Source organism: Ixodes scapularis, unplaced genomic scaffold (assembly GCF_016920785.2).
Source record: "Ixodes scapularis isolate PalLabHiFi unplaced genomic scaffold, ASM1692078v2 PGA_scaffold11__112_contigs__length_91849675, whole genome shotgun sequence".
NCBI classification, from domain to species: domain Eukaryota; kingdom Metazoa; phylum Arthropoda; class Arachnida; order Ixodida; family Ixodidae; genus Ixodes; species Ixodes scapularis.
In genome coordinates this window covers 58,655,394-58,682,999 of record NW_024609837.1, presented here as the reverse complement: position 1 = coordinate 58,682,999, position 27,606 = coordinate 58,655,394, and the positions used below count along the sequence as shown (strand labels likewise).

The following is a 27,606-nucleotide window of genomic DNA, read 5'->3' as shown; positions in this document are numbered from 1 at the left end:
ATTGGTCGTTATAGTTGTTTATACAGCGGGAGGTTAGTATATGCCTGAACGTAGCGACATTGTTACCCAGTGTAGATGAGAAATTTAACGTACAGACACTGTGTAGAGGCTACAGTCTATGCAGAAACTACAGACGATACTGTCTACAGATACACGAGGCAGTGTCTGTAGACTGCCTTTTGTATAGACGTATATTAGCAAGCAGACCGTGGCTTAACTACACCCTGTCTAGAGTGCGGACACACCGCTTCCTAATTGTTTGGAAAGCGCCGTCGAGTAGAGAACGTTTGCGAAGGACGGGAAAACGTTTCCTGCAATCTCAGATGAAGCTTCGGATAAATTACACTGATTATTTTAAGCACCACGATGGGTGATTATGTGTCATTACAGTGAAGCGTAGCTCTTTTAGTGACCTAGAAAAGACACGTAAAAAAAAAACAAAAAAACGTGCAAGCATTTGTCAGGTCTTGTCCAGAAACATCTGTACACAGTTACGTCACTGCAAGTCCCATATAAAGGCCTTATGTGGTGCCGCAATGTTTACAATCGCTGGTGTGCAATACGTCGGTCGTTCCGAAACGTCATATGTTTTGTCGTGCCGTAACTAAAAGCAGTCTCAATGTGACAGTAAATGAAGTCCTTCTGACTGCAGGTTAGTAAAGTCACTATGACTGTGAGCAGCGTCCTGTGACGGTAACTGAAGTCCCTGTGACAATGAGCAGCGCTCCCGTGACTGTAAATGGAGTCTCTGTGACGGTAAGCGGCGTCCCCGTGATTTCAAGCAAAGCCACCGTGACCGCAAGCAGCGTCCCTGTGATGGTAACTGAAGTCCCTGTGACAATGAGCAGCACTCCCGTGACTGTAAATGGAGTCTCTGTGACGGTAAGCGGCGACCCCGTGACTCCAAGCAAAGCCACCGTGACTGTGAGCAGCGTCCCTGTGACGGTAACCGAAGTCCCTGTGACAATAAACAGCGCTCCAGTAACAGTAAATGAAGTCTCTGTGACGGTAAGCGGTGTCCCTGTGGCTCCAAGCAAAGCCACTGTGACTGTAAGCAGCGTCCCTGTGACTGTAAGTAAACTCACCGTTTTTGCACATCCGATACGGTACGATGGGCCCTCCGGTACGCACTGCGCACATGGGAGGCCTCTGTTATAGCGCATGCGCAGTTCATATCGGAGGACCCATCGCGCCGTATGGGACGTGCAAAAATGGTTCCCTAAAACTCTCTAATGTCTCTGTGACGGTGGTCAGCGTTGACTGTACGAATGAGGCAGCGCTCGAGGCGTCCTCGCACTAGTCTGGCCACGCCGGCAGAAAGCAAGAAGACCGACAGCCTCCCCCTGTCGAAGGGCAGCAGCAGCAACGGCAACAATAATCACAGCAACAATGCCGATGGGAGAAGAACACGCCCGGCATCTCGGGGGCCCGCTCGGAAATTGGCCGCAGATCAACGTCGACACGCTCAAAGGCACCGCCCGCCGAAATGAACGGCGGAGATCTTCTGCCCCCTCTCCCTTATTACGTCTCGTTTTCTTCTCTCTCTCTCTCTTCTTTCTTCTCTCTCGTTCTGTCTCTTTGTTTCTCTCGCGCACTCAGACCCGCCGAGACCACTCAGACGTATACGCACAGGAAGACGAGGACTCGCAACCGCTCACGCGTTGCAAGAAGAGAAAGTATTCGCAGGAGAGCTGGTTTAGGAAACGTCATAACCTAAACCCGGTTACGCGTTACTTATAACACAGAAAGCGTTTCACCAGCCGACTTCGCGAGAAAAGTTTCACGAAGAACCGTCACGAAGGGCCGTAACATCACGCGATATATCGTGACGCCACCTGACACCAAGGTGCCCCGTCACACCCTGACCTGACACCAGTACGTCACGTGACATAACGACGATACGTGACGTCATGACAGCATGTAGCACCGTGATGTTACGTGATACTATTACAGCTTGCGACGCCGTAGTCGTGCGACGTCATTACGTCACACGTGACGTCACACACCCCAGCTCATTCGAAACACATTCTGTGCTCTCCCCGATCTTCGTTATCGTGATCAGGCTATAGGCCAGTTTCTTTCGGTAGCGTACAGTCTCCGGCAATATGAAAGACCCACTGGGAGCGCGTGGCCGAGGCGGTGGCTGGCGGGGGCGCTGCGAGCGCTCCGGGCAATTCCATTCTGCTTTGAGGAAAAGACGCTCACTCGGGCTCAGCTAAAGCGAGACGCCCTTATCAGATTGTGCTCAGCCCCGAGTGAGCGTCCTCCCCTCGAAGCAGAATGGAGTTGCCCGGAGCGCTCGCAGCGCCCCCGCCAGCCACCGCCTCGGCCACGCGCTCCCAGTGGGTCTTTCATATCGCCGGGGACTGTACTTAAGTAGCCGTTACCCTTCAAGAACAGTAATGGATAACGTGCACTCCGGGTGACTAGTATTGAGTAACGTACAGGAAGTATTCGTTCAGATTGAAGCGATGCACTATATCGGGTGTCTCAAATCGCGGCCACGCTCTTTAAATTAACCCAACAATTCGGTTTCTTAACCTATCGCGCTACGATTTTGTGCAGCGTTGCCCGCAGGTAGTGCCTTTTTTCCCTAAAATTTCCAAAGAGCGAACTTACCTGAGGAAAACGTGATGAAAGATATAGGATGAACTCCTATGGAAACGCAGCAAAGTCACCGGTCTTCAAACAATGCGCTATATTGATTGAAGACCGGTGACTTCGCTGCGTTTCCGTAGGAGTTAAGCCTTTTTCATTTCTTCCTCAGGTAAGTTCACTCTTTGCAAATTTTATAGAAAAAATGCACCACCTGTGGGCAGAGCTGGCAGTAATGTAATTACTGTAATGAAATTACAGTAATTTAATTACTTGTTCCAGTAATTAGTAATGTAATTCATTACTTTTTGTAGCAGGTAATTTAGTAATGTAATGAATTACTCCAGCGACGGTAATTGTAATTAAATTACCTAATTACTTTTTCGCACCAGGCATATTTTTTGTGTTCACAATACACAAGAGCGCTTTTCTTTTCATTTTACTTTTTCTTTTTTCTCTACACCTTTCCAAAAAACGCTCTTTGGCCGCCGCTATGTTGCTGATGCTAATGCGGCTGGTGCGACTCTCGCGCCCGCTATCGGCTAGACATTTTCTGCCACTCTCTTGAACTGTGAAAACCCGCTCAGCGCGATTCTCTACCTATGTTTTGCGGTGTTGCATTCGACATTTTCTGGCACCTCTTGAAAGTTTCCGCTTACTTTTTCTGATGCATACTGCGTACCCTCTCTGTGTTATCGTCCACTGTGAGAAATAGGGCTGTTAAGTGCCTTCCATTCGAGCTTTTCTGCTCGACATTCTCGGGAAACGAAGGAGGGGAAGTAGGTCGAACCAAGGCCCCTGGTGGAACGGCCCTCGACGCGATTTTGCGAACAATGACAAGTGTTCTCCCCCTCTCAGAGATAATCCGCGTAGAGTCCTCAGTCATCTCCAAAAATAGTTGTCCGGGTTGGGGTGGGAAACGGATCAGTCGCGTGCGTTCCTCTGTCCATCGGTAAACATGCAACAGAGAGTTCTAGCTGTGTGCCATGAACTGTGTAAATAATGTAAATAAAGTTATCTGTAAAAGGAAGTTATCTATAATTCCTTTATATTTAAAAGTATTCAAAAGTAATGCAAAAGTAATGTCATTACTTTTAAAAGTAATTTGTAATGGTAATTAATTACTTTCTGGCTGTGGTAATTTGTAATGTAATTTAATTACATTTAAGCAATTTTCAGCAAAGCAATTAGTAATGTAATTTAATTACAAAATATGAGTAATTTGGCCAGCTCTGCCTGTGGGCAACGCTACACAAAATAGTAGAGCGATAGGTTAAGAAACCGAATTATGTGGTCGATTTAAAGAGCCTGGCCACTACTTGAAATGCATATATACATCTGACATTACAGTGCTCGTATACAAACATATCATATGGGAAAAGAATTGCAGCAAAACCTTCTTCGACGTAGACTCTTTAGCCGTGCGCTGCAATCGGCCGACTTGACACCAGTACCGCGTCAGCATTCGGCTTGGGAAACTCGGTTCCATTCAAGCGACAGCGCGAGTCCTGGCCGAATGGCGACGCTGTGTTCGATCGTGGCCTCCGCCTCCGATCGATGACGTACAACTCGAACAGATATCGGCCTTGTCTTCCGGAAGGCGTTGGTTAGCAGCGGAACGGAAACGACAAGAGACAACCTCCATTAGCTCGAGATTCTCCGGAAGGAAGTTGAGTGACGCTCGGTGCAGCCTGCAGTGAGGCCTCCAAAATAGCCTGCCCGGTTTCTGCAGCGACAACTAACTCAGTGACGCGGGCGGGCGAGCAGCGCTGCCGCGTTTTGAAAGGTTCAGGGAGGGAGGTTGTGTGTGTGTGGGCTCGCCGGTAAAAAGCGCGCGCGCCTCGCCTTGCGCGGGTTCAAGAATCGCCAATCAAGTGAAGAGATCGCGTAGCCTACTTTCGTACGCGTCATCCAGCGAAAGAAAAAGATAAATAAATAGAAAAGAGAGCAATGCGTAGTTGCTCAGCTCGCTCGAGATTGCTTTATTGCCCCCATTAGAACTGCGGCGATGAAAGGATATTTTTCTTAAAGGAACCGTTATTAAGTAGCTCACTTTATTTGATTATGTAATTGTTCTGTTGTTAGCACATGTTATTTTTTTTCTGAATTTAGAAAATAATTGTTTCTGTTTTTTTTTACTGCGACTTCGAAGATTTGACCGTTTTCTGGAGCTGCATTTTTGTTCAAAATAAGAAATTTAGATATTCAATTGAATGTAGAATTTTTGCTACAATAGAAATTTGATTTTTCTTCTACCCCACTTATTTATTATAGTACTGAGTACGAGCAGTAAGGCCATAAACCTTTTAACATTAATATAAGAGAAGAAAAAAAAAAAGAAAGACGTTTACAGCTTGCTCTAACGCCGATTTAGAGCGCAGCTCTTGAGAAGGAGGAGGAGGGGAGGGTACTGAGGAGAGGGTATGCCCTTCCTCCTCATCCGTACCCTTATCTCCTCCTCCCCTCCTCCTTCTTTCACGTGTGAAACGCGCGTCGTGACGCGACGTTTCGGCGCGGTGCTGAAACGTTACGGTGACGTTTCGGCACGGTTACGTCACTCGCGCCGTAACGTCACGAGTGATGTTTCGGCGCGATGCATTATGGGACGTTTTTCATAATGATTGCGCCGTTACGCCGACGCCGCTCAAGCCGGAAACGGGCGCCTAAAAGTTGCGCTCTAAAACGAGAAGCACGTAGCGATATGCACTCGTTTATTATTAAATTAAATAATTAACCTAACACCATATTAGCCTGCCATAGAATACCCAAGAACGCGGGGAAACATGTTAGCAAAGCTCCTTAGTTTTGAGCGTGAATTTTTAGGATTATTTTAATGCATCAAAAACCGTTTTATGCCCATACACGATGGTCGCTGTGGGACCGAGTGTCGCTATTCTAAAGTGCGCACCTTGTAAAGTGTCCCCAGCCTTGATAAAAAAAAAATCCACGAGTCAATGCTCATATCTCTGGCCTCCTTTTTTTTTACAACAGTTGGTTAGTATATATATATATATATATATATATATATATATATATATATATATATAGGGATGGGCAGTATTTCAAATACAATTGTAATTAAATACAATTCTGTGGGCGAAAATACATCCCTCAAATTTATTGTCACTGTCCAGAGCAGGAAGAAAACTACGTTCTGCACCGAATGCAGTGTATCTCAGTACAGCACCAGCGTTTAGTGACTTTGTGATTACGGTGCTAGTCCAGGGCAAGAACAGTGACAAAATCAACGTTCACAGGCAGACTGGCTAAATAAGTGCCTGTGACAACTTGTGATGCTTTCCAGTCTGATTTCCACCCATATTTTTGCCTGGAACAATCTAAATGCGCGGGTCGTCCAGATTTTCGTAACTGGTGCGAGTTGCAACAATAAAAAATTCTCTAGCTAGTGCTGCGCGTCTTGGTCGTCTCGGCTCTTTGTAGGTCTATACCAAAATGTAATTGACAAAAAAAAAAAGCTGCTTGAAGCTTTGTACTTTTTTCACCTATTACGTCCAAGCTGATTACATTTTTTTTTGTAATTATATTTCTATTACGTTACTAGAGTCTCGCACACTAACTCCCGAGTGTGCGATGCAAAATTAAAATGAGATACCCAGAAACCCGCTGCAGGTGCCCTGAACTCGCTGACGCAAATTTTGAGGAATGTATTTGGAAAAGTATTTCGAAAAGACCAAATACATTTGGTTGTATTTGTATCTTGTACTTAAATGTTTTTTGTAAATGTAATTCGATTTGTAATTAAATACATTTTTGATAAAGTATTTTGTATTTGTATTTCGATACATATTTGCATGTATTTTGCCCCATCCCTGTACATATATATATATATATATATATATATATATATATATATATATATATATATATATATATATATTTTTTTTTTTTTTATTTTTTTTTTTTACAGTGATGTAATCGCGCCTTGCCACGTATATCCGAATGTTTTGCCGGGGTGAGTGACCGCCTTTCCTCTCGCACTTTTTTTCATTGCTTGCCCTAAATTAAATTACACAATGTTATTAGTCTGGTCTTTATTAAGTTTCATTTTATAAAATGCGCGTCGCCTTGAAGTACGTACTTCAAAACAAAAATAAAAATATATATCTGAAACTGCTCTTTCATATCATCGCATCTTTTCTGAAGAACGTCGCAGAACCTCAGGACGATCTCATTATAACTGCGATCATCTTTCCGGCAACGTGAAGTGGCTCTGCGAGAATGATCGTTTATAATACAGATACGACAAAACAAAAAACACGTTAAAATGAGTTTTTTGCAGCATATTCTGGCTCGAAGAGTTCTTGTACAAAAAGAAGCAAACGGCGTATAAAGTACCATCCAGACACATTTTTTTTTTATTCATGTTTGATGTAATGATGTAACCTGAATGTTCGGATTGTCGGGTCGAATTTAGCTCCGAATTCTGCGGATGCGGTTCGGATGCGGATGATCATTTTGTTACCCGTGCCGGGCTCTAAGTAATAACTTCCAGGTAGAGTGACGTCCAATTGACAGACTTGCAACTTTTATTAAAATTTATTCACTATTATTTTTTTTATTTCCTGTTTTTATGCTATCGGTGTGGAGTATCCGGGACTCGAAAGCGTGTGCCAACATCTCCATCAATATTGGGATTTTTAAAGCAAAAACGAACAAAGGCAGTTTGTTCATTATGTACCTACTCAATCATAATGACTCCCCTGACGCCAAAAAAGAAAACAAAAATCGACGTTCCTTTCAAATTTGGGTTGCTTATGCGTGCCCATTCCTTAAGCTCAGTTAAATGAGAGTTGTCCAGTGCTTTGATTGACGTTTCATCGTTCGTTCTTTCTGAAAGGCGCGTGTTTCGTCACACACGTGATGACAATTAAAAAAAAAAATCAAACTGCTCTTGGACTTTCTTTTTATGATTTCAGAGCAAGTTTTTTTGTCTGTTTTATATTATTGTGGAGGTAGCACTTTGGGCACCGTTTGAGCCCCGCACCTGACGTTTATAACCATGTCATAACCCATAAATAGGGCTCCGTGTTTTCGGAGTTTATTTTTCGTCAAACTCGGAGGGTGTTTTTCGGAGTTTATTTTTTGGCGAAGATTCGGAGTTTATCGGAGTTTACATTTGTTTGATTGCCAATTCTCCGAAATTCGGAGTTTAATTTCAGTGTTTCCTATTGAAAATAAATATGAAAATAATAACCGGATGTAAACGTATGCAAATAAAAAATAACACGCGCCTGTATCGATTAAAATTTCTTCAGTTGAATTTGACGTTCGTGCCATTGCCATTGGCATTATTAATTATTGCCACGACGAATGTCCCGCACAAGTGTGGCTTCGATAAACGTCGATAACTTAAAATCAATAAACTGCCGGAGGTAGCCGCAAGGAAGCTCGTAGTCATCCCCCCAATCGATCCCGCGGCCGCGCGAGGTGGAGTGGTTAAGGATGTAATAGAGAAGTTTCAACTGCCCCTCTTCCCCATTTAATGCAATCTCTATGGTCCCTAGCTTTCACTGTTACAAAAACATTTCTCCTTTCTATAAATCACAAATCGAATGGCTCCAATTAAAAACCAAAAGAGTGGCTTTTGCCGTGACCCGAATGTACGATGACGTGTTGCCCTGAATCAACCTCGACGAGACAAGCGGCAAGACCCCTTCTGACAACGGTCTGAGATTTGAAAGATAATTATGGTGCCATTTTCACAGGACCATTGACTCCGTGCTAAACAAATTGTAAGAAAAAAAGAAAAAAAAAACTTTTTTTTTTTGTATTGGGAAAGGGGGGGGGGGGGGGGGGGGCATTGACACATAAACATTCGGAGTTTATCGGATAAATCCGAATTGACGAAATATTTACCGGCGGGTGTTTTTCGGAGTTTTTCGGATTTATCCGAAGACACGGAGCCCTACCCATAAAGCAGGAGCTAGTTTTTCTCCTTGGAAAAAATTAGTCACAAAAAAAAACGTTCTTTTTTTTTATTTTGCAGCCACAACAAGCGGCTACATGATCTGCAGCCGATTATTTATAGGCCGCCAATGCATAATTATCACAGCCACGCGCTGCGGTTGACAAAGCAAAGGACGCGCGCCGAGTTCCAAACAATATGCAAGCTTGCCAGGTATATTCCCCCTTGCACTGACCCGAGTCGTGACGTCATTTTTCTGACCTTTTTTGAAAATAGCGAGAGTGCGCGAGAGCGGAGATTCCCAAAACTTTGGATCTGACGTCACTCTCCTTGAAAAAATGGCTTCAGCAATACCCTAAAAAAAAATATATATATATATATATTTTTTTGTCGCTTACGTGCACGAGGTAAATATATATTTTCTCGACATTCATGATCCTGGAGGCCGAATGAAGACGATTTAAGTGTTTTTTCCTAAGCTAACATTGGTACTGCACTGGCTAATTGTCTCGTCTACAACAGAGACAATGGAGACGTCGCTTTGGGGCTGATTAACTTCACGCGATTTAAACAAACGCGCAAAACAATTTTAAATTGTTGCGCGGTTCGATGTTTAAGCTCTCCGAATGACTTTGGACAAGAACGTATAGACATCGACGTCTTAACGGCGCGTGAGCCTAAAAAAAAAGAAATCCAGCAGCGAGGTTTAAAAATAGAGTCGATTAACTTGGGGAAGCCGAGTGTCGGCGACATACTCTTTTCCAGTTTCAACCCTCCCCGTACTTTGTTAGCTACACGAGAGCAGTCTGATTTTTAAATGGCCGTACCTCGTGGATCGGAGACTCGGGAAACCGGAATTTGTCTTTGTGGAGGAAATCGAATCTAGTAATTTAATTTTTATACTAAAGGGATGCAACAACAAAATTTCGGCGCTTATTTCATGGTCTGTATACGTGTTCGAGGGAGCAGTATCGCATCCGACACTCCAATCTCTCGTTGAAAAAGACACAAAAAGGAATTTTAAAACGGATTATACGATTATCAAATGGCACCTGGTGGATGTCGTTAAAGCCTCGTTTGTAATGACCGTCTATTGACAGGTATATACGATGCCTGTCTTGCTTACAGGGTGTCTCCAAAGAGCGGCCAGGCTCTTCAAATCGACCGCGAAAATCGGTTTGTTAACCTATCGCGCTACGACTTTGTGCAGCGTCGCCCACAGGTGGTGAAATTTTTCTATAAAATTTGCAAAGAGCGAACTTAGCTGAGGAAAAAGTAAAAAAGAAAAAGGCGCGCCCTAATGTTTGAGGGCCGGTGGCTTCGCTGCGTTTCCATAGGAGTTAAGCCTTTTTTTTTTTTCTTTTTTACTTTTTTCTCGGATAATTTTGGCTCTTCGCAAATTCTATAGAAAAAATGCCCAACCTGTGAGCAACGCTGCTCAAAATCGCAACGCGATAGGTTAAGAAATCGATTTTTGCGGTCGATCTAAAAAGCCTGGCCGCTATTTGATGCACCCGATAGAACTATAGCTTCACTGCCCATGCACGTGCCAGCATGTGCAGCGTGCGTGTGAACGTAGCTTTGACAAGCTTGTAATCGCACGCGCTTGCCCGCACGAGCGGAGACATATAGGGCGGCGGCCAGATGCCCTGCTTGCAATCGTCTTGTCGACGTCAGCCTCGCGCCGCAGCTTTGCTCGTCCCGAGACAGGCTACGTCACGACTGCGCCGGATGTCACGTGCTCTCGGCTGGCTGCTCTCCGAGCGCTTGCCAGAGTGGGCCGTTTATAACGAAAAATACAGCCACCAGGCTGAAAACACAAACGTGCGATTGTCATTTACGGATATTGTGGATCATATTCAATCTAGCTATGTCTGAATACGACCGATATATTACAAATTTCGTTGAAGTATCCTTCTAAAGGCGTTTCCTTCATAGTCCGCGATTTGCTCGGAAATTTTACTAAACACATAAACAAACATCGCTAAAAAAAGTAACCCGAATATTGGGCAAAAAAAAAAGTGTTTTTCGAGAAGTTATTGAATTTACATTTTTGGCCCTCACCGTGCTTTCTAAAGTGCAAGTCTCTGCCGGCAACAATGAAAAAGTGACGTCAGAGGATGGCAGGGGCTCACTCTTTGGACTGATGACTCCGGTCCCAAATGATTTCAAGCAGTTTCATGGTGTCAAACGAATGCTTTGGAAGCTCATTCCAGCACCCGCGGAGCTGCCCGATACAAATGCTCGGCTATAGTCCATTTTAGACTGGTCGCTCGACCTGCAAGCCTGCTTTTTACTGACGTCACTGTTTTCATTGTTCACATATAGAATCCACATATATTGGTACAAATAAAGCCTCCACATATATTGGTATAAATTAAACTTAAATTACATTATAATTGCAGTCAGAAAAAAACGCGGGTGACATAAATTGATGTCAAAATGCTTTAACGTTACACCGAAATTGTGTCTCGAACACACTCTCACGATGAATCCTTTCTGCCTCGTTTCAGTCCCAACTCGGCAAGAACTCTCCCTGGAGTCACGTGACCGGAAGGCGGGCAGGACCAGCGACGAGAACCTCGTGACGTCACCATTTCGGAGGAGTCAGAAACGTCGACCATGTGCGAGAAGTGAACGTTCAATGGACCATCACAGCTCAAACACAAGCCGGACGTCTTCGAGAAACCACCAGGGGAAAGCATGCCCTATAGCCCTGGCAGGACACGCGGTTCTGGGGACGTTCGGCGGGACGTCCTGTCATTCCATAGATGTGTTGTACGGACGTTGATAGGACATCAGCGCCGCCTAAGATACATAACATCTTCGGGGAGACAAAGTGAAGACAACCTGTGAACTTGTGCGCTTCGCGCTTAGTATATATATGGGATATCGTCAATTGTACATAGACATAAAGGCGACATCTCTCCAAAGACTATATATGGCGCTTACAGGCGATATGCGTTCTCAGGAAACAAACCGCGTTGTTTAAAGCCGCAGGCCACACTGCTCATATCATTCGAAACACACTGTGTTCACTGCAGGCATGATGACAGGAGTATCCAAACGGACACGCGTGAAGCATGTTCGAAGCACAATTTGCCTCGTAGATTTCCATGCTTCGAAGATGTCTGCAGGCAGTTTTTGTATGACCAGTCTGAAAGGACCGTCATACAAGGGACCGACACGCCTCAGACAGTAGGGAGTTTTAGGGAACCGTTTTAGGGAACCCCATTCGGTACGATGTGCCCTCCGGTATGCACTGCGCATGCGCTACCACAGAAGACTCGCGCATGCGCAGTTGGTACCGGATTGCCCACCGTACCGGGTGGGCAAACACTGTTCCCTAAAACTCCCTATTAGAGGGTTTTAGGGAACCGTTTTGGCACATCCCATATGGTACGATGTGCCCTCCGGTATGCACTGCGCACGCGCTACCACAGAAGACTCGCACATGCGCAGTCGGTACCGGAGGGCCCACCACACCGTATCGGGTGTGCAAAAACGGTTCCCTAAAACTCCCTAGTGTCATGCGGACTGTCTTTTGCATGTTGTGTGAACCGTGCGACCGCGGCTTTTTACGGTGCACCTCGAACCAAAAGTGTTGTTCCTACACCGACTGAACCGACTATAGTCACTGGCAGAATGAAAACGGCGGCGAAGGCTTTCGGTCGTCCCGCCTCCAGGGCGACCTTCCTACCTTCTTCGTTAACGCTTGGCCGTCTCGTGAGTTTTGAGAGCGCACGAGAAGCTAAAGCACGACGGAAGGCTGCGATTGCGAGCTGGAGGTCGAGCACCAGAAAAAGACCGTTCTGTAGTTCTCATCCTATCAGTGACAATATAAAATATGTGTTGGACGCTTTTTCTTCTTCTTTTTTTTCAGCTAGCAGTGCTCCGTGTGGGTAAATTGTGTTACAGTGAATATTGCGTATCTATTTAGGATGAACGATCACACTGTTCGAATCCTTCTAGAAGAAAAAAAATGCCACTATGAATTATTTTGTTTATGAATATAGCTGTGAGAAATTTAGCTTATTATTATCGAGTATTGCTAGAGACACTGTTTTAGAGCGGAAACAAAATTGAGACGAAAGCGTTAAATAAAAAAACTTCCTCGTGAGGAAGAGTTCTTCAAAGCAAATTTGGAAGGGGAGGAGCTGTTTCTTTATTATTTATTTTGCGTTATTTATTTTACTTGCAGGAAAATGTAAATTTAAAATATGTACGTCACTCGATAATAATCCTTCCAATAGGTGAACCTTTTAGAAAACTAATGGCCCTTAAGCCGGGATCAGTCCTAGTTAAGTCTCTGTAACATTCTTTTCTAAAACAACCAAGCGCTTGTTGATTACGGTCAAGCTGACATGAATCCACAGCGTAACTTTACCAAGATGTACAGCAGAGAGAGAGAGAGAGGAAACGAAGCCGGTGAGAGTTTTAGAAGTATACAGGAATGGTCCGTGCATACTTTACTCCGCGTATACGCGAAGTGAAGCTCGTGTTACCACGGCTTACGATTGTTGACGCGCAACAGTTAGGCAAAAAAGTGCAAGTTGATTACGATTGGGCAGTCGGACGGTGGCAGTCATGTCGACATTTCTCTCGCGATCTGCACCCGCGTGTAGGGCAACAAATGACTTCACGTGAGCCGTCTTGCCACACAGTCGGATGTCGCCACACAGTCGCGAAAGTTCAGGCAAAAATGAAAAAAAAAGGGGCGAACGCGAGTCCCGACCTCTGGCCGCTGAGGCAACGCTGAACTCTCACAGCTGAAGAGATGAAGAGAGACCCGCTGCGGAAAAAGGCTTCGGCTTCATCCACCTCAACTACAGTATACCACCGCTAGGATCGCGACAGGCAAAAGCACATGACTCCTATGACGTCACCGGGTGGAAATGGAGGGACCAGGTTTGAAGCCGCAGTAAACACGCCAGTCGGAGGAGACGCGCTCCAGGAGGAACCATATATGGTTCCGGTTATGTCTTCGCACACAGCTCACTACTCCAACCTGTTGACTTTTCGCGTTCACGTGAGCCCAATCCCGTATGTCTTCCGGAAATGCCAATCCCATTGTTCCTAAGCGGTAAATAACTACTGGGAGTACGCATAGAGCTATCGGGTGATCCGGTAGAGCATCCGATTCCAGTTAGGGTTGAGGGCCTGCAGGTAAACAACGGAGCCAATACGTAAGTGAACCATATATAGCGTCTAATCGTTTCATTCGTATCCCCTTGAAACACATCCCCTTTCTATGTGCTAGATTCAGGTTTGAAGGTAAGTTTTAAGCATTCCATTAGACGCTTTGGCTTCCCTGTTTTCAGCCAAATGAAACGTCTGTCCATTTTTATTGGGGATCTATCTCTCAAATTTTGTTTTCATTTGAATTGCCTATTTTGCGGATCCAGTTATAGATAACAGCACTGTGGATAGATAGCTGCAAGTAGCAATGACTCAATATGTTTAATAGGGCGGCACCACCTATCCTCATGTCTTCCCGCTTGTGGCGCAACGCGCTAAGATGCATTGTATTAAATATCTTTGCATACATGAATTTTATTAAACCCAGTCTGTCTCCTCTCCTGCGCATGCGCGGAAAGAGTAATCGTGTGGCAGGTGTTATCCATGGACCAGTCAGACGAAGCTTTACCCAAGGTCTGCCCGTAGCTACGGCCAGCCATGCGAGATTGTAATATAGGTAAAGGCGATAGTAAACGTGTATTCGGTGACACGGGTCCTATAATATACCTGAATCAAATGTAAATCCAAGAGTGTGAATATCGACGGTGTACTTAGTCTGAAAACTTACGTGTCGTCAGAAATAAAAACACAAATTGCAGTATATCAACGTCAAAGCAAAATGCTCGTTTTCTTTCTGTTCTACAGTTGGATATTATTCATTATGTTCTGTAGCATGTGGACCCTGACATCATCCAGATGCTCAAATCAAGGTAGGTCTCCGTGAATACCACGGCAGGTTCGGTGGTAAGTTTCCCTCTACAATGATTCGTCTTTGGGGAGCGAAATGGAAGAAAACTCTCCATGAATTCCTCCTTTCCCTTCGAGAGAGGGATACGCTCCTTCTTTCTGCTGGGAGTTGCTCAAAAATTCGCTCCTACGGGGAGAGGAGGAGAGAAGAGAGTGAGCGAGGAGGAAATGGAGAGAAGGAAACTGAAAACCGGGTTTCTGCCCGGCAGAAGACGAATCTACAGGTCGGCCATCAAGATTCGATGCTCGTTTCACGCGATACTTATACGCTTACCTGACTTAAGGTTTATGTAGGGTGGTCCAAGTCACCAGGTTCGATCTAAAATGGACCGTAAAAATCGACGCCTGCACGTAGCAATCTAAACTTTTCGTCAAAGCTGTGTTTCACAGGTCGGTTTTTTCTTGTAAAATTACAAAGCGTAGCTCTCTTTCTGTAAAAAATAAGGCGAAGAAACTTGCCAGGGTGTACGGCGGGCAGCAACGCAGACGACAGGGGTCCAGTAGTGGGGAATGTTTGGCGTTCGTATTGATAGATGGCGCTACCTCCCTATCACGACGGCTCGTGACCACCGTGGTTTATTAAAATGAATATAACCTTCTTGAAATGTACCCTCGGTTAAAAAATAAATGCGAACAATAAAAGCAAAACTTAAAGTAAAAAGCGCGTCTGCATAACGGCCACGCTTTTGCTGCCAACGGATTTCGTCTGCGTGTCGTCTGATATCTCTTGCTGGTCGGCTGCACCTTCAGACGCTGCTCCCAACGCCATCTATCAATACGAACGCAAAACATACCCTGCTACTGGACTTGGTCATCTGGGTCGCCGCCCGCCGTAGACCCTGCCAAGTTTCTTGGCCCTATTTTTTACTAAAAGAGAACTACGCTTTGTAATTTTACAAGAAAAAACCGACCTGTGAAATACACCTTTACTGAAAAGTTTAGATGGCTACATGCAGGCGTCGATTTTTACGGTCGATTTTAGATCGAGCCTGGTGACTTGAACCACTTTATAAAATTAGGTTAAATATTAGCGGATGCATGTGTTCAGGTGCAGTCATGAAGAGATAGTTGGGACAGTAGAGATAATAGTCCATAAAACGGGGAAGAATGACAGAAACAAAGAAGCACGCTGTACGAGGTTTCACGGCATTGAGTACCTCACAAGAAGATGGAGGGGCGGTTCAGTTATACTTCAATGTTGACGCCTCCTGAGATCTAACAAAAATTAATTTGAAAAGACGCCGTTTCTAACTTATCGCCAGTGCACAATATGATGGCCAAGACGTGCAAAAGCACACAAGAAGCGACAAAGTTGCTTTAGAAAACAATAAACAAAAAATAGCTACGAACTTTTTTTTTCCTTTAAAAAGCTATGTCGCTACAGCCCAGGTACTGGCAATTATGGGGCCAGATTCGACAATGTAGACATGCGTATTTGGTTATTCGTTATTTCCCTCTGGGTCCACGTGACCATCTTCTCCAGTTCTCAAGGTGGGTGAAGACCAGGCATCCACGTACTACAACCACTGACAACTTTAATAAACGCTGGGGGCGTGGTGTATGATGTGAATTCACGCTCCTTTCGTGCTTGGTTCTTCGGCGCTCTTATCGGCCAATGCCGCAATCCGATTGGTGCGCCCTCCGTTTCTTAAATTGTCAGTGACCACCACGACGTTAAGCATACTCAAGGCTAAGTGCACAGGCGCTTACATTTAGACGTTGCCTTCAACGTATACGAGCTAACACGCGAAATTATAGCGCCTTGTCTGGTATTGACTTCGCCTTTGTTGCCTTAGTAGCGCTTCGTGCATGTAAGTAAAAAGGACGGAGGGTATAGCTCCGCTCTCTTCCGCAGCACAGTCGTGACTGGCCAATCATAAATGGCAGGCCAATCAGCGAGGTCAATCTCCCGGACGCCGATGCGAAGTCGCGCATCATTAAGCAATCGGTTGACGCACCCAAAGCCCGGAACGTCCGCCGGGTCTATAATCGTTCCACAGGTACACACCTTGACCACGCCACTGTTCCTCGTGCACACAGAGGGTATACGTTTCCTCGCGTGCGAGTGTTTGTTTGTGTTTACCATGTCGTGCGATAGGGTGCCTTCATGCGCGTGATCATTAAGGCACCCAAGTCATTTGTACGCCAGCGCGTGACTGTAATTTTATGCAATTTAGGCCCCGTCGCAAACTGTGGACTTGGTGGCTGCTATGGGGCGTGGCATCTCAGAACACAGAGTTCGGGAGCTGAAAATCCGCCCTCATCCAGAACGCCTAGAACAATCAAGGCCTACAGTAGCCTCTTCCAGGTCCGCGTGCCGTGACGTCATGGCAACCGAATGCCGCCAACTCAACGCTTGGGCCGGAGCCCAATTGCTGAGTCAGCAATTGGAATCCTGTCCAATCGTGTGTCCTCGTTCCCTCTCATTGTGACGACGTCCAAATTCAAGTGCACGGGCTTTGATTATTCTTGGGCGGCGTTGGCCACACGCTGCACTGTGGACGTCACCATCACAGACGTCGTGGTATACCGTACGTGCACCTGGGAATCACGTGGTTTGCACGCCGCAGTGACGCGGCACTTTCTAGCCCGTAGAGCAGCCGCATCATCACCAAGACGAACAAACGTACCGAATTTGGAATACATTTCAGGGCTCAAAAAACAGGGACAAAGAGGCGAGAAACAGACAGCACAGTGCGCTACTAACAACTGATTTTATTACGTGAAACGACACTTTTATACCATCCGAGTTTCTGATTTTGCTCCACCACTAGCCCACCCGGTGCCAGGCCGCGTCATTGAGGAACGCACGCTCCTTGTCCAGTAAATCAATTGAGGCCACGCTGACACATGCTGCACCACCCTTCTTAATCTCATCTGCCTCGACTATCTCCCTCACAGTTTTTTCCTTGTGCCGTGCCAGAATCTTGCTCTCGGAAAACAACGGCATACACTTGCACCTTTCACAATGATCAGACAGATGACCGTCCGGATAATTTCCTACTTTAAGTTTGTGCTCCCTCAGCCTATCATTAGCACACCTACCTGTCTGACCTATATACTTGTTTCCGCATGATAAGGGGATCTGATATACTACTCCCTCCGCACATTCAACGAAGGGATCCCTGTGTTTTACCGCGCAGCCAGAAGGGGCCTTACAAAAAGGATCTGTCATCCTACATAATCTACTAAGTTTGTTTGGTGCGGAAAACACTACTTTCACGTTTGATCTATTGGCCACCTTTTTCAAGCCATGCGCCGTTTTGTGAATGTACGGTATCACCGCGACCTTCTGTTTATCTCTGAGAACCATTGGGCAAGGGCGATCTTCACTACGCAATCTTTTTAATACGATCTCTGCAACTGAGACCACTACATTCTTCGGGAAGCCAGCTGCCAACAACCGCCTATGTCAGAAGGCCTGGGCACGCAGTATAGGCGGTTGTTGGCAGCTGGCTTCCCGAAGAATGTAGTGGTCTCAGTTGCAGAGATCATATTAAAAAGATTGCGTAGTGAAGATCGCCCTTGCCCAATGGTTCTCAGAGATAAACAGAAGGTCGCGGTGATACCGTACATTCACAAAACGGCGCATGGCTTGAAAAAGGTGGCCAATGGATCAAACGTGAAAGTAGTGTTTTCCGCACCAAACAAACTTAGTAGATTATGTAGGATGACAGATCCTTTTTGTAAGGCCCCTTCTGGCTGCGCGGTAAAACACAGGGATCCCTTCGTTGAATGTGCGGAGGGAGTAGTATATCAGATCCCCTTATCATGCGGAAACAAGTATATAGGTCAGACAGGTAGGTGTGTTAATGATAGGCTGAGGGAGCACAAACTTAAAGTAGGAAATTATCGGGACGGTCATCTGTCTGATCATTGTGAAAGGTGCAAGTGTATGCCGTTGTTTTCCGAGAGCAAGATTCTGGCACGGCACAAGGAAAAAACTGTGAGGGAGATAGTCGAGGCAGATGAGATTAAGAAGGGTGGTGCAGCATGTGTCAGCGTGGCCTCAATTGATTTACTGGACAAGGAGCGTGCGTTCCTCAATGACGCGGCCTGGCACCGGGTTGGCTAGTGGTGGAGCAAAATCAGAAACTCGGATGGTATAAAAGTGTCGTTTCACGTAATAAAATCAGTTGTTAGTAGCGCACTGTGCTGTCTGTTTCTCGCTTCTTTGTCCCTGTTTTTTGAGCGCTAAAATGTATTCCAAATTCCAAAACCAACTAGCCCAACAATCTACTCAACGTACCGAGATTACCCTGACACTCGACCCAACACGCGACATCGGATCTTTCGGCCAGTTCACGCAAAAGACGCTCTGCAGATACCCTGTCTGGGGCGCCTTTCTTCCCTGAACCTGCCACATCGGTCATACAAAAATTGTCTCAGACTTAGGCTAGGTGGCGCAAGCTACCGCCTGTTACAAAGGGTATATCCATCTAGCATCCATTCATCCATCCATCCGTCTGCAGGCATGTTCGGAGCGCTCCAAACTCACTCGAGGCGTGTCCGTGGATAACTCTGTCGTTGTGTCTGCGGAGAAACGCCGGCTGTGTTCCAAATGTTACCCAAATGGATCCGAGTTACTCCGGCGGATCGTATCACGTGACAGCACAGATTGAAAAACGCTGGACGCGGGTAGGTTTTAGAACGCCAAGGGTACAAAACCCTTACCCTGGAGTAAGGTCGAGTAAATTTTGGAACACGGCCGCCGTGTCTCTTGTGTGATGCACGAGCAGCGTTGTCCTTATCCTTATCCTTCGATGTCCTTATCCTAACGCGGATTGAGCATATAAAGCGGCAACAACCCGATTGTGACATAAACCGGCGTTACAGTAGGCGGAGTCAACCGCGTACGCAGGCTAACCCCAGGGTGCGGGCATGCATGTACAGGTACGCATTACGGCCGAGCGCATATACGTGTTTGTGCGCTCGCGCGCGTGTGCGTGCAAGGGCTTTCGTTGTCGGAGGCAGCGCGCGCTGTGCGCCTCTCGCGCAGCTATATACCCTGTTATTTCCGTGAAAGCAATAGCGTCTCTCCCGCGTCGTCCTCCCTTCCCGCCATAATTGCACGCTGCCTTCGCTCGTGCCCCCGGGGCGAAATCCGAAGGTCACGTGGGCTATCTAGTACCCCGTTGTAAGCTGGCAGCGGGGTAGCTCGCCGAACCAATGAACCGCATCCCGTTCGTCACGTGACCCCCGAGTCTCCGCGCCTGGGTACGAACGGGAGCGTGATCACGTGGCGAAAGACAGGCATGCGATTGGTCCAGTAGGCACGCAGCTTCCACCGCACTGTCAACTTAGAGGCGAACGCTTTATGGAGGTAAAGAAAGACGCAGGTGAGAGAGCACACAGAAGAAAAAAAAAGAAGAAAGAAACATACGGGCAGGTTGTTTGGGGTGTCTGCGCTTCGAGCGACCAATTTCTCCAGGAGTCTTCGGGCGGCCCGGGGCAGATTTTGGGAGCGTTGTGTCTCGGATCGTCGCCTTTCTGATACAACAGAGGCTCCCGATCGGAGGCCCCGCCTGGCTGTGCTTCTCTCATCATTTGAGAGAGCGTGCTGCTACTGCGCATTGTGCGGGAGGACTTCGAGGAGCCTAAACAGCTTGGAGTCGTTCATACACGTTACTGGGTTACTTGATACCAAGGTTGAAGCCTGGGCGAGTTGGTGTGACATACTTAAAAGGTTAAAACAGCGCAAAAGACAACGGACAGGGTAAAAAAGGACACAGACAGAGCCTGCGTGGTATGAGCAGATAGCTCAGCTCATACCACGAATGGAGGGAGGCATGTCAAAAATAACTTTATAAATACCCCAAAAAATGTCCGCTCAGTATTACCTGTAGTACATCTGCGGTGGCCCCGGGCAAGAACGGATCTAACCATATATACCTCATGCAGACTTCTGTGGTACTCATCACAAGTGATCAGTTAACTTGTAATCGATTACCCTTTGGAGTAATTTCTTAATCATTTGAATACATTGATTAAGAAGTAAGCAGAAGAGTAATTGTATTACTTTTTAGGGGCGAAACTCCTTAGGGTCTAGCCTTGTGCGGCGTCCGTGCTCACATCAACTGCCATCCCATGTCTTCTTAAAAAAAAAAAAAGAAAATGCTTGCGCAGTCGACAGGATTCGAACCTGTGCGGGGAGACCCCAATGGATTTCTAGTCCATCGCCTTAACCACTCGGTCACGACTGCGGGACGAGTAGGGGGCTCTGAGATGTGGTAGTAACTCGAAAGCTGGGGTTACTGTCATGGATGAAACGTTGCATGTAGCCGCTCAACGCCTATACAGGAGAGGGCGCTGCGGTCAAATGCGTTTATAATCGCGTTAAACTTTGCATGCATTTGCTAATGAAGTCGAAACGCAACCCGGAACTCAGGACTACCTATGAGCAATAAAAATAAAAAAAATATAAAAAGAAAAATCAGCACCATCAGCACTACCTGTGAACAAAATCCGATCATCAGCATCACCAGAGCTTCGCCCCAACCAACATCATTCACCGCGTGGAGATGCGGTCATTTTTGGAAATATCGACATTACTTGGAACCATTACTATTTCATCCTCCCGTTCATAATGGCGACCTTTGTACCTACAAGTTTCGAATAGATCCTCTAACCGAGTATCCGAGAGGAGGAAGGTTCACCGAAATTGGTGACTTAGAAATATAAGTAGGTTATTATTTGGTGATTTTCACCCAATAATGGAGAGCACGAAAGATTAGTTTTCCAACCGGCAGAAATTAAGACTGACCTCACAATGACTTTACCCGAGAAGGGGTTGTTTTGTAATGGACGACACAAGCAAAAAGAAGTCTCATCGTAGTGCCTTGTAAAGGCTTTTACTTGTATCACGCATCATCCTACACCTAAATGACCGCATTCCCACGTTAAAGGTATACTTTTAGCTAAGGGACCTTTATTTTTGGTGGTGGATCAGGTCGATCCACCTCCCAGATCCAAATGAGATCCCCGTCCCAGTCAAGCTGTTTTTTAACAGCTTTTGTCTGCCGATCCCTCCAGTTTTCTGGAAAATAAAGATTTGATTTGATTTGATTTGATTTGATTTGGTTATCCTCCGCGAGTAGCATATGCCCTCGCGACCGAGGAGCGCGGAGTGATTGGCAGATTGCCAAAGAACCTGCGTTAAATATACCTCTTTTGCTGGCCTTGTGAATGAAGCATTACACAAATTTTAAGTTTGTAACTGGGGTCATTTGCAAAATTTCCATTCTATAATGTACGCTAGCCAGTTAGTGAGCGAAAGAGGGCCGGATCTTATTTCTATATCGGCATACGCTTTACTTAAGAGGGTGCATCAAAGACGAAGTTTCACTTTTGAATAAAATACAAAAATTAAAAGACGTACTCACGTCACATGTGTTCGCCTAAAAATACAAACTTCATTCTTTTTTTTTTTAGTTTTTAAAGGACTGCAAACGTTTATCGCAATGCGTGACCAAGTTCGTACCCACTTAGAAAAGGTTTCTTACAATTTCGTGCAACCAGTCTAGAACCAAAAAATTCACAAGAAATTCATAAACAAAAGACAAGTTGAATATGCACTTACGGCAACCAATTTCCGCAAACCGTTTATTCGAAAAAATAGGGAAAAAGAGAAGAGTTTGGTGGACAAGTATTTTATACGAGACTATGAAAACCGACTGCGGTCCTGAAAATTCCACTCATATTATCTTTGAACATTTACATGGCGGCTGAAGCCATGCTCTTTGGCGAACTTGGCAACATATGTTGCGTCTGGCAATACCCATACAAAAATGGTCTATGGTTGTCTATGGAAAATTATATGGCTGGCTATCACCCTCTATGACCCTCTATGGTCGGCCATAGAAATCCATAAAGACAGCTACAGCCAGCTATAGAAAAATCTATGGCTCTGTGTCTAAAGACTGGGAACCAATACATTTTTTTTACCCGCTTATAGATAATTCTATGGCCACGAGTCTAAAGACTGGGAACCAATAAACTCTCTTTAACCGTCTATAGAAAATTTTATGGCCCAGAGTCTAAAGTCTGGGAACCAATAAAATTGCTTTAGACGCCTATAGAAAATTATATGGCCCCATTTCTAAAGACAGCGGACCAAGAAATGTTTTTTACCCGCCTATAAAATTTTTTTTGGCCCCGAGTTTAAATACTGGAAACCAATTATTTGTCTTTACTCGTCTATAGAAAAATTTATGGCCCCGAGTCTAAAGGCCAAGAACCAATAAATTTGCTTTCCACGCCTATAGAAAATCACTACCGGCGCTTACTTTTTAGTAAAAACACTCCACGTTAGAAAATTAAATCAATATTAAATTTTTGTAATGTAGGTGACAAACCATGACCCAAGATATGTTCTCTGCTGTTGCAACGAGTCGTGAAAACCAGTAATAGTGTTTGTTTGAAAAATCCATTAAAATATTTGTGCCACAATTAAAATTAAATATTACCCCCCAAAAGTGAAAATAAATTACAATGGCGCTGAACACTGCAACCAAGCAATAGCTTGATTGCAATCTTCAGCACCAGTGTACTACATGTCATCACTGCATTGTCAACGTGATTCATCAAACTTATTAAAAAGATAATCAATAAATTTTAGTTAATTAGCCTAATGATCTACATTTGCTTTTTTCAGGGTGTTGAATTAAGAGATGGGGGCTATTCCCAGAGACAATTCAAATAATGTATTAAGTACGAGTAATATCTGCTCCGCCTCTCCGTGTTTTTGAGACAAATGATGGGTCACCGGGAAAGTCGGATTCAAAAATTAGACTGCCATATATACAGCTAGTGCGAACATAGCATACGTTCTTACTAAATGTATAAATGGCAGTCCGGTGTTGCTGCGTTGTTGCTGTTGTGTGGGGTAGTGTTCTGCTGGTGTTGTCTGTATTCCGTTTGTTCAGAGATGTATGTATATCTACGAAAAGGCAAACAGCGCGCAGAAAACGGGGACTAGAGGAAGTGCAGACAGGACAAGCGCTACCATGTAGCGTTCACAAGTTCATGGAACTTGAAATAAATTTTTTTAGAGTTTACTGGCTAACGAGAGCCATAGGATAAGCCATAGAGGAGTCTTTAGCCAACCATTAGACAAGCTAAAGAGCGCTATGGATGGACAGCGATAGGGCCATAGACAAAGCTAAAGAGCCCCATAAAGGCGACCATAAAAAATGCTAAAGACAGCCATAGAAAATTCTTTAGCTAATTGGGCCAAATAGATAAAGCCGACCATATAAAGAATTTTCTATAGCCGACCATAGGACATTTTTGTATGGGTATTGCCAGACGCTTGACTGCCAAGCCAATGTAACTTTGCCTTATAATATAATTCAAAGGGTTTTGGGAATTTCCTGGTAGCGCGTTCAAAGCCACGCATCAGGCGCATAAAAAAAATGGTTGTAAAGATTATTTAGAAATCGCAGGACAGAGTTTAGACTCTACACCATAGCTAGATTTTTAGGGGGGGGGGGGGGGGAATTAGGGAATTCAGAATAGAGGAGTCGTTGCGAATTAAGGATTAAGGCTTTGCCTTCAGAAAACAAGGGGGTGTACCCTCCCCCTCCGCCCGCCCCCCGCCCCCCCCCCCCCCCCCCCCCCCCCCCCCCGTCGACCAAGCGGCGAGCAGACGATTTCAGCTTGGATGAAAGCGCGTCGGTGCGCAAGGCAGTCTGGGATTGAGGTCTTCATTTTTTTTTCGGCGTCGCTGGGCATGACGTCATGCCGGGACCTGCCTTATTTAAACGTCCTTGACTGTCACCCAGGAACCTCACCAGGAGTTGTTCAAGGTACATGGTAACTTTCGCATATTTCCACTGGGTAGAAGACCATAAAAGCTCCGCTTTCAGCGCGAACTCGCTGCCTTCCTCAGACTCCAGTATAGGTTACGCGTGCCTGCGCGTTCACACTTGTGTTAGCCAGGGCAGAAAGCTCGCGGCCGGGGTCACACTACTTATGCATCACGCAAAAGACGGTCCGCATACAGATCCGAACGCGAGTCACTGGCGAGATCCGTGCTTTGAATACCGCATGGCAATTAGATCAAGTAGGAGAACCTTGGCACGCGGGATTCCGACCATGGATATTGCGGCGACTCGTGTTTCCAAACAAGCTATCACAAAGCATGGTTGACATATGGCCTCAAAGATGGTTGAAAGAGGGCAGATGAATACTGACCATCGAAATTCGGAATATAATTGTGGAGTGAGCCAAGCAAGCGCAGCGTCGCGGTATCTCAAGAGTAAAAATAATCCCCCCTTACTATACTCTCAGTAAGAATAATACCCCGGCACATTATTCTATGGGAGAATTGTGCCAACTCTGTGCGTAGTACAGTAGCACCACTATAATATTTACGATTAGGAAGAATATGACACTTCGAGATGTCATCGTGTCAATCTCGTGCCCTAAACACTGCGTGACATGCTCCGAAAAAAAAAGGCAACCTTTGGAGGTGTCATGTCCGACAACTTCACGAACCGCGCAAAAACTTTTTTTTTTTTTTTCACGAATCGTCTTGCACTTTAAAGCCGCGCTAACATTGCAAAAGACAGTCTGAAGACACTGTCTGACACGTGTTTCTTGATGTCCGAGTCCCACTAGAGCGACAAGCAAAAACAACCGACACGGACATGCCTCCCACACACGCCGCACGCTCGCGATGGTACCTTTGAGAGGCTTTTAGTCGTTCGGTGCTCGTGAAGTAAGCACGAGTGGTTGCAAGTCTGCCAAAGATACCCTCGCGTGCATGATGCTCGTTTTGAGAATAGCCTCCTTTGTTCCACAAATTTGTCAAGTCGCGAAAGACTGGTTTGAAACTTGTAAAAACTGCCTGTGGACACCTTCGAAGCATAAAAACCTACGAGTCAAACGTGTTTCGGACTGCATACTTTTGTGTCAACGTGCCTACAGAGAACGCCGTGTATTTTGCACGATGCACAAACAGTGTGGCTAGAGGCTTGGAATACATTTTAGCGCTCAAAAACAAGGACAAAAATACGAGAATTTTAGCGCACTGTGGTGTCTGATTCTCGTCTTTCTGTCCCTGTTTTTGAGCGCTAAAATGTAATCCAAGTTCCAAAACCAACTAGCCCAACAATCTACTCTACTGGCTAGAGGCATTGTGCCCCGTCTCACGGGCGGGAATTGAACCCCTTTTTCCTACCTCGGGGTTCTTCTTAATTATATTTCGAATAGCATTGACGCCGAAGGCCTTTGGCGAACCAGTGGAAACCCGGGATCGCCAGCTGGTTCACAAACGGCATTTGAAACGCCCCTGAGCGAGGGGTTGTCGCCTTGCCGACTGCAGCGCCACCGCAGCGAGGCGCCACGTCAGGGCCCGCGCGGAGTTCATTTTACGGAGATAAAATCGGCAATAAACGGTGCGTCATAGATCCTGCACGGTCTAGGAGAGAAGTTTGTTTTCCTCTGCTCGATTTTTCACGTCATTTATAGTTTGACTTATGTAACGTACTCGAGTTGCATACCCGAAGAATATACACCGATAACTGCAAAATTTGAGAGGTAAACGCCGACTCTACTGCATCAAATCGTCTCAGGTACAAAAAGAAATGCTGGAAATCGGAGTCTTTCGCCGACGTGTATAGCGAAGTTCCCGATAACGCCGCGCCGAACCTTCGGTTGAGTGTTCGGCACGGCCAACATTTCACTCGCCCCACGGATCTGTGTGAACACCGGATACGTCAATTTCTTCGAAGTCGACACTCCGTCGTCCGAGTCAGGCATTCCGATCTCGCGCCGAGATAGGTCGAGCCAACGATGATAAATCGAAGACTGCTTCGAGAGCTCTCAATTGCCCATATACACGACGAGACGCTCCCCCTGGCCTAGGGACATTCACCTTTACAACCTTGTTTTGGAGTGTGCATTTTTTTCGACCACTACAACCCGACCTTTCCACCACCATTCTTTCGCCTGGTTCTGACTGGAGACACTAAACAAGCTATAGACATACGCTCAGAGTCTCGACACTCCGTCCCCCAATTTTCTTGTGGGAGCCGCCATTTTTTGCACTTAATGCAGAGTAGACGCCGTTAACAATCATTAGGAGGGGGGGGGGGGGGGGGGGGGGGGGGGCAGAGAGAGTACTTTTGCGGCTGGTTATTTGCGAATTTTGTACGCACTGCCAGAAGATCGTCTCCATGATGACGTCTACTCGTGAGGGTGCGAAGAGCTATCCGGTTCGCCACCGTCATCCCACTGCGGAAAGCTTTCTAGCGGTTTTGCAGTGGATGAGGAGACGAATTCAGCTTTGCGTTGAGGAAATTCGGCGCTGATTAGTCGATGTTAAACTGCAAGCGAGGGGATCCGGACATTTCGGTGTAGGACGTTTCGATGTAGGGCGTTTCGGTGCGGTCTTTTCGGTGCACGGACTTTTTGGGTGTACGGGCTTTTCGGTGCGCGAACATTTCGGTGCACTGACTTTTCGGTGTACGGACATTTTGGTGCACGGAAAATCAAAACCACGAGTTTCTTTTTAGTTTCTCTAAACGTAATAAACATTATTTTAGCTTGAAAAATTGTTTTTCGCATAAATTTTTAGACCTGGTCATGCCTTTACGATAACTTACTGATATACGACCTAAGTGACTTCGTTAGGCTCAGTACCATCCTGCACGAGGATTGGAGACGTTGGACACTATGGTTCGTTTGTCGGTGTCTCTTTTCCAACGTACACACTAGTCGCATCACTTCGTGTTGACACGTTGGGTCGATACAGACGTTCTCGGCGCCTTCTGTAAAGGTGTGCGCTTTATTATTGGTAATCTGTGTAGGAAAGGCCCCAACAGCAAGCTTGAGATTGTTTAAAGTTACCCGAGACATGTGATGCGACTAGTGCGTACGTTGAAAAAGAGACACTGACAAACGAGCCATGATGTCCAACGTCTCCAATCCTCACGGAGGATGGTACTGCGCCTAACAAAGTCACTTAGGTCGTATAGTAAGTGGCCGTAAATGGATGGCCAAGTCTAAAAAATTATAAAGCGCGAAAAAATAGATTTTAGCTAAAATAGTGCTTTTACATTTAGAAAAAAAAAATGCGTGATTTAGATTTTTCCTGC

General features: G+C 45.7%; 1 protein-coding gene across 1 annotated transcript in view; it reads left to right on the top strand.

The window, feature by feature from the left end:
* Positions 1–14,379, top strand: part of LOC120839007 (growth arrest-specific protein 1) — a 55,107-nt gene extending 40,728 nt beyond the window's left edge. The window contains exon 2 of the mRNA XM_040209196.3: positions 11,035–14,379. Within this exon, the coding sequence (XP_040065130.1) occupies positions 11,035–11,071 (37 nt within the window). The 3' untranslated portion in view covers positions 11,072–14,379. The remainder of the gene's footprint in view (positions 1–11,034) is intronic.
* Positions 14,380–27,606: the final 13,227 nt, after the last annotated feature.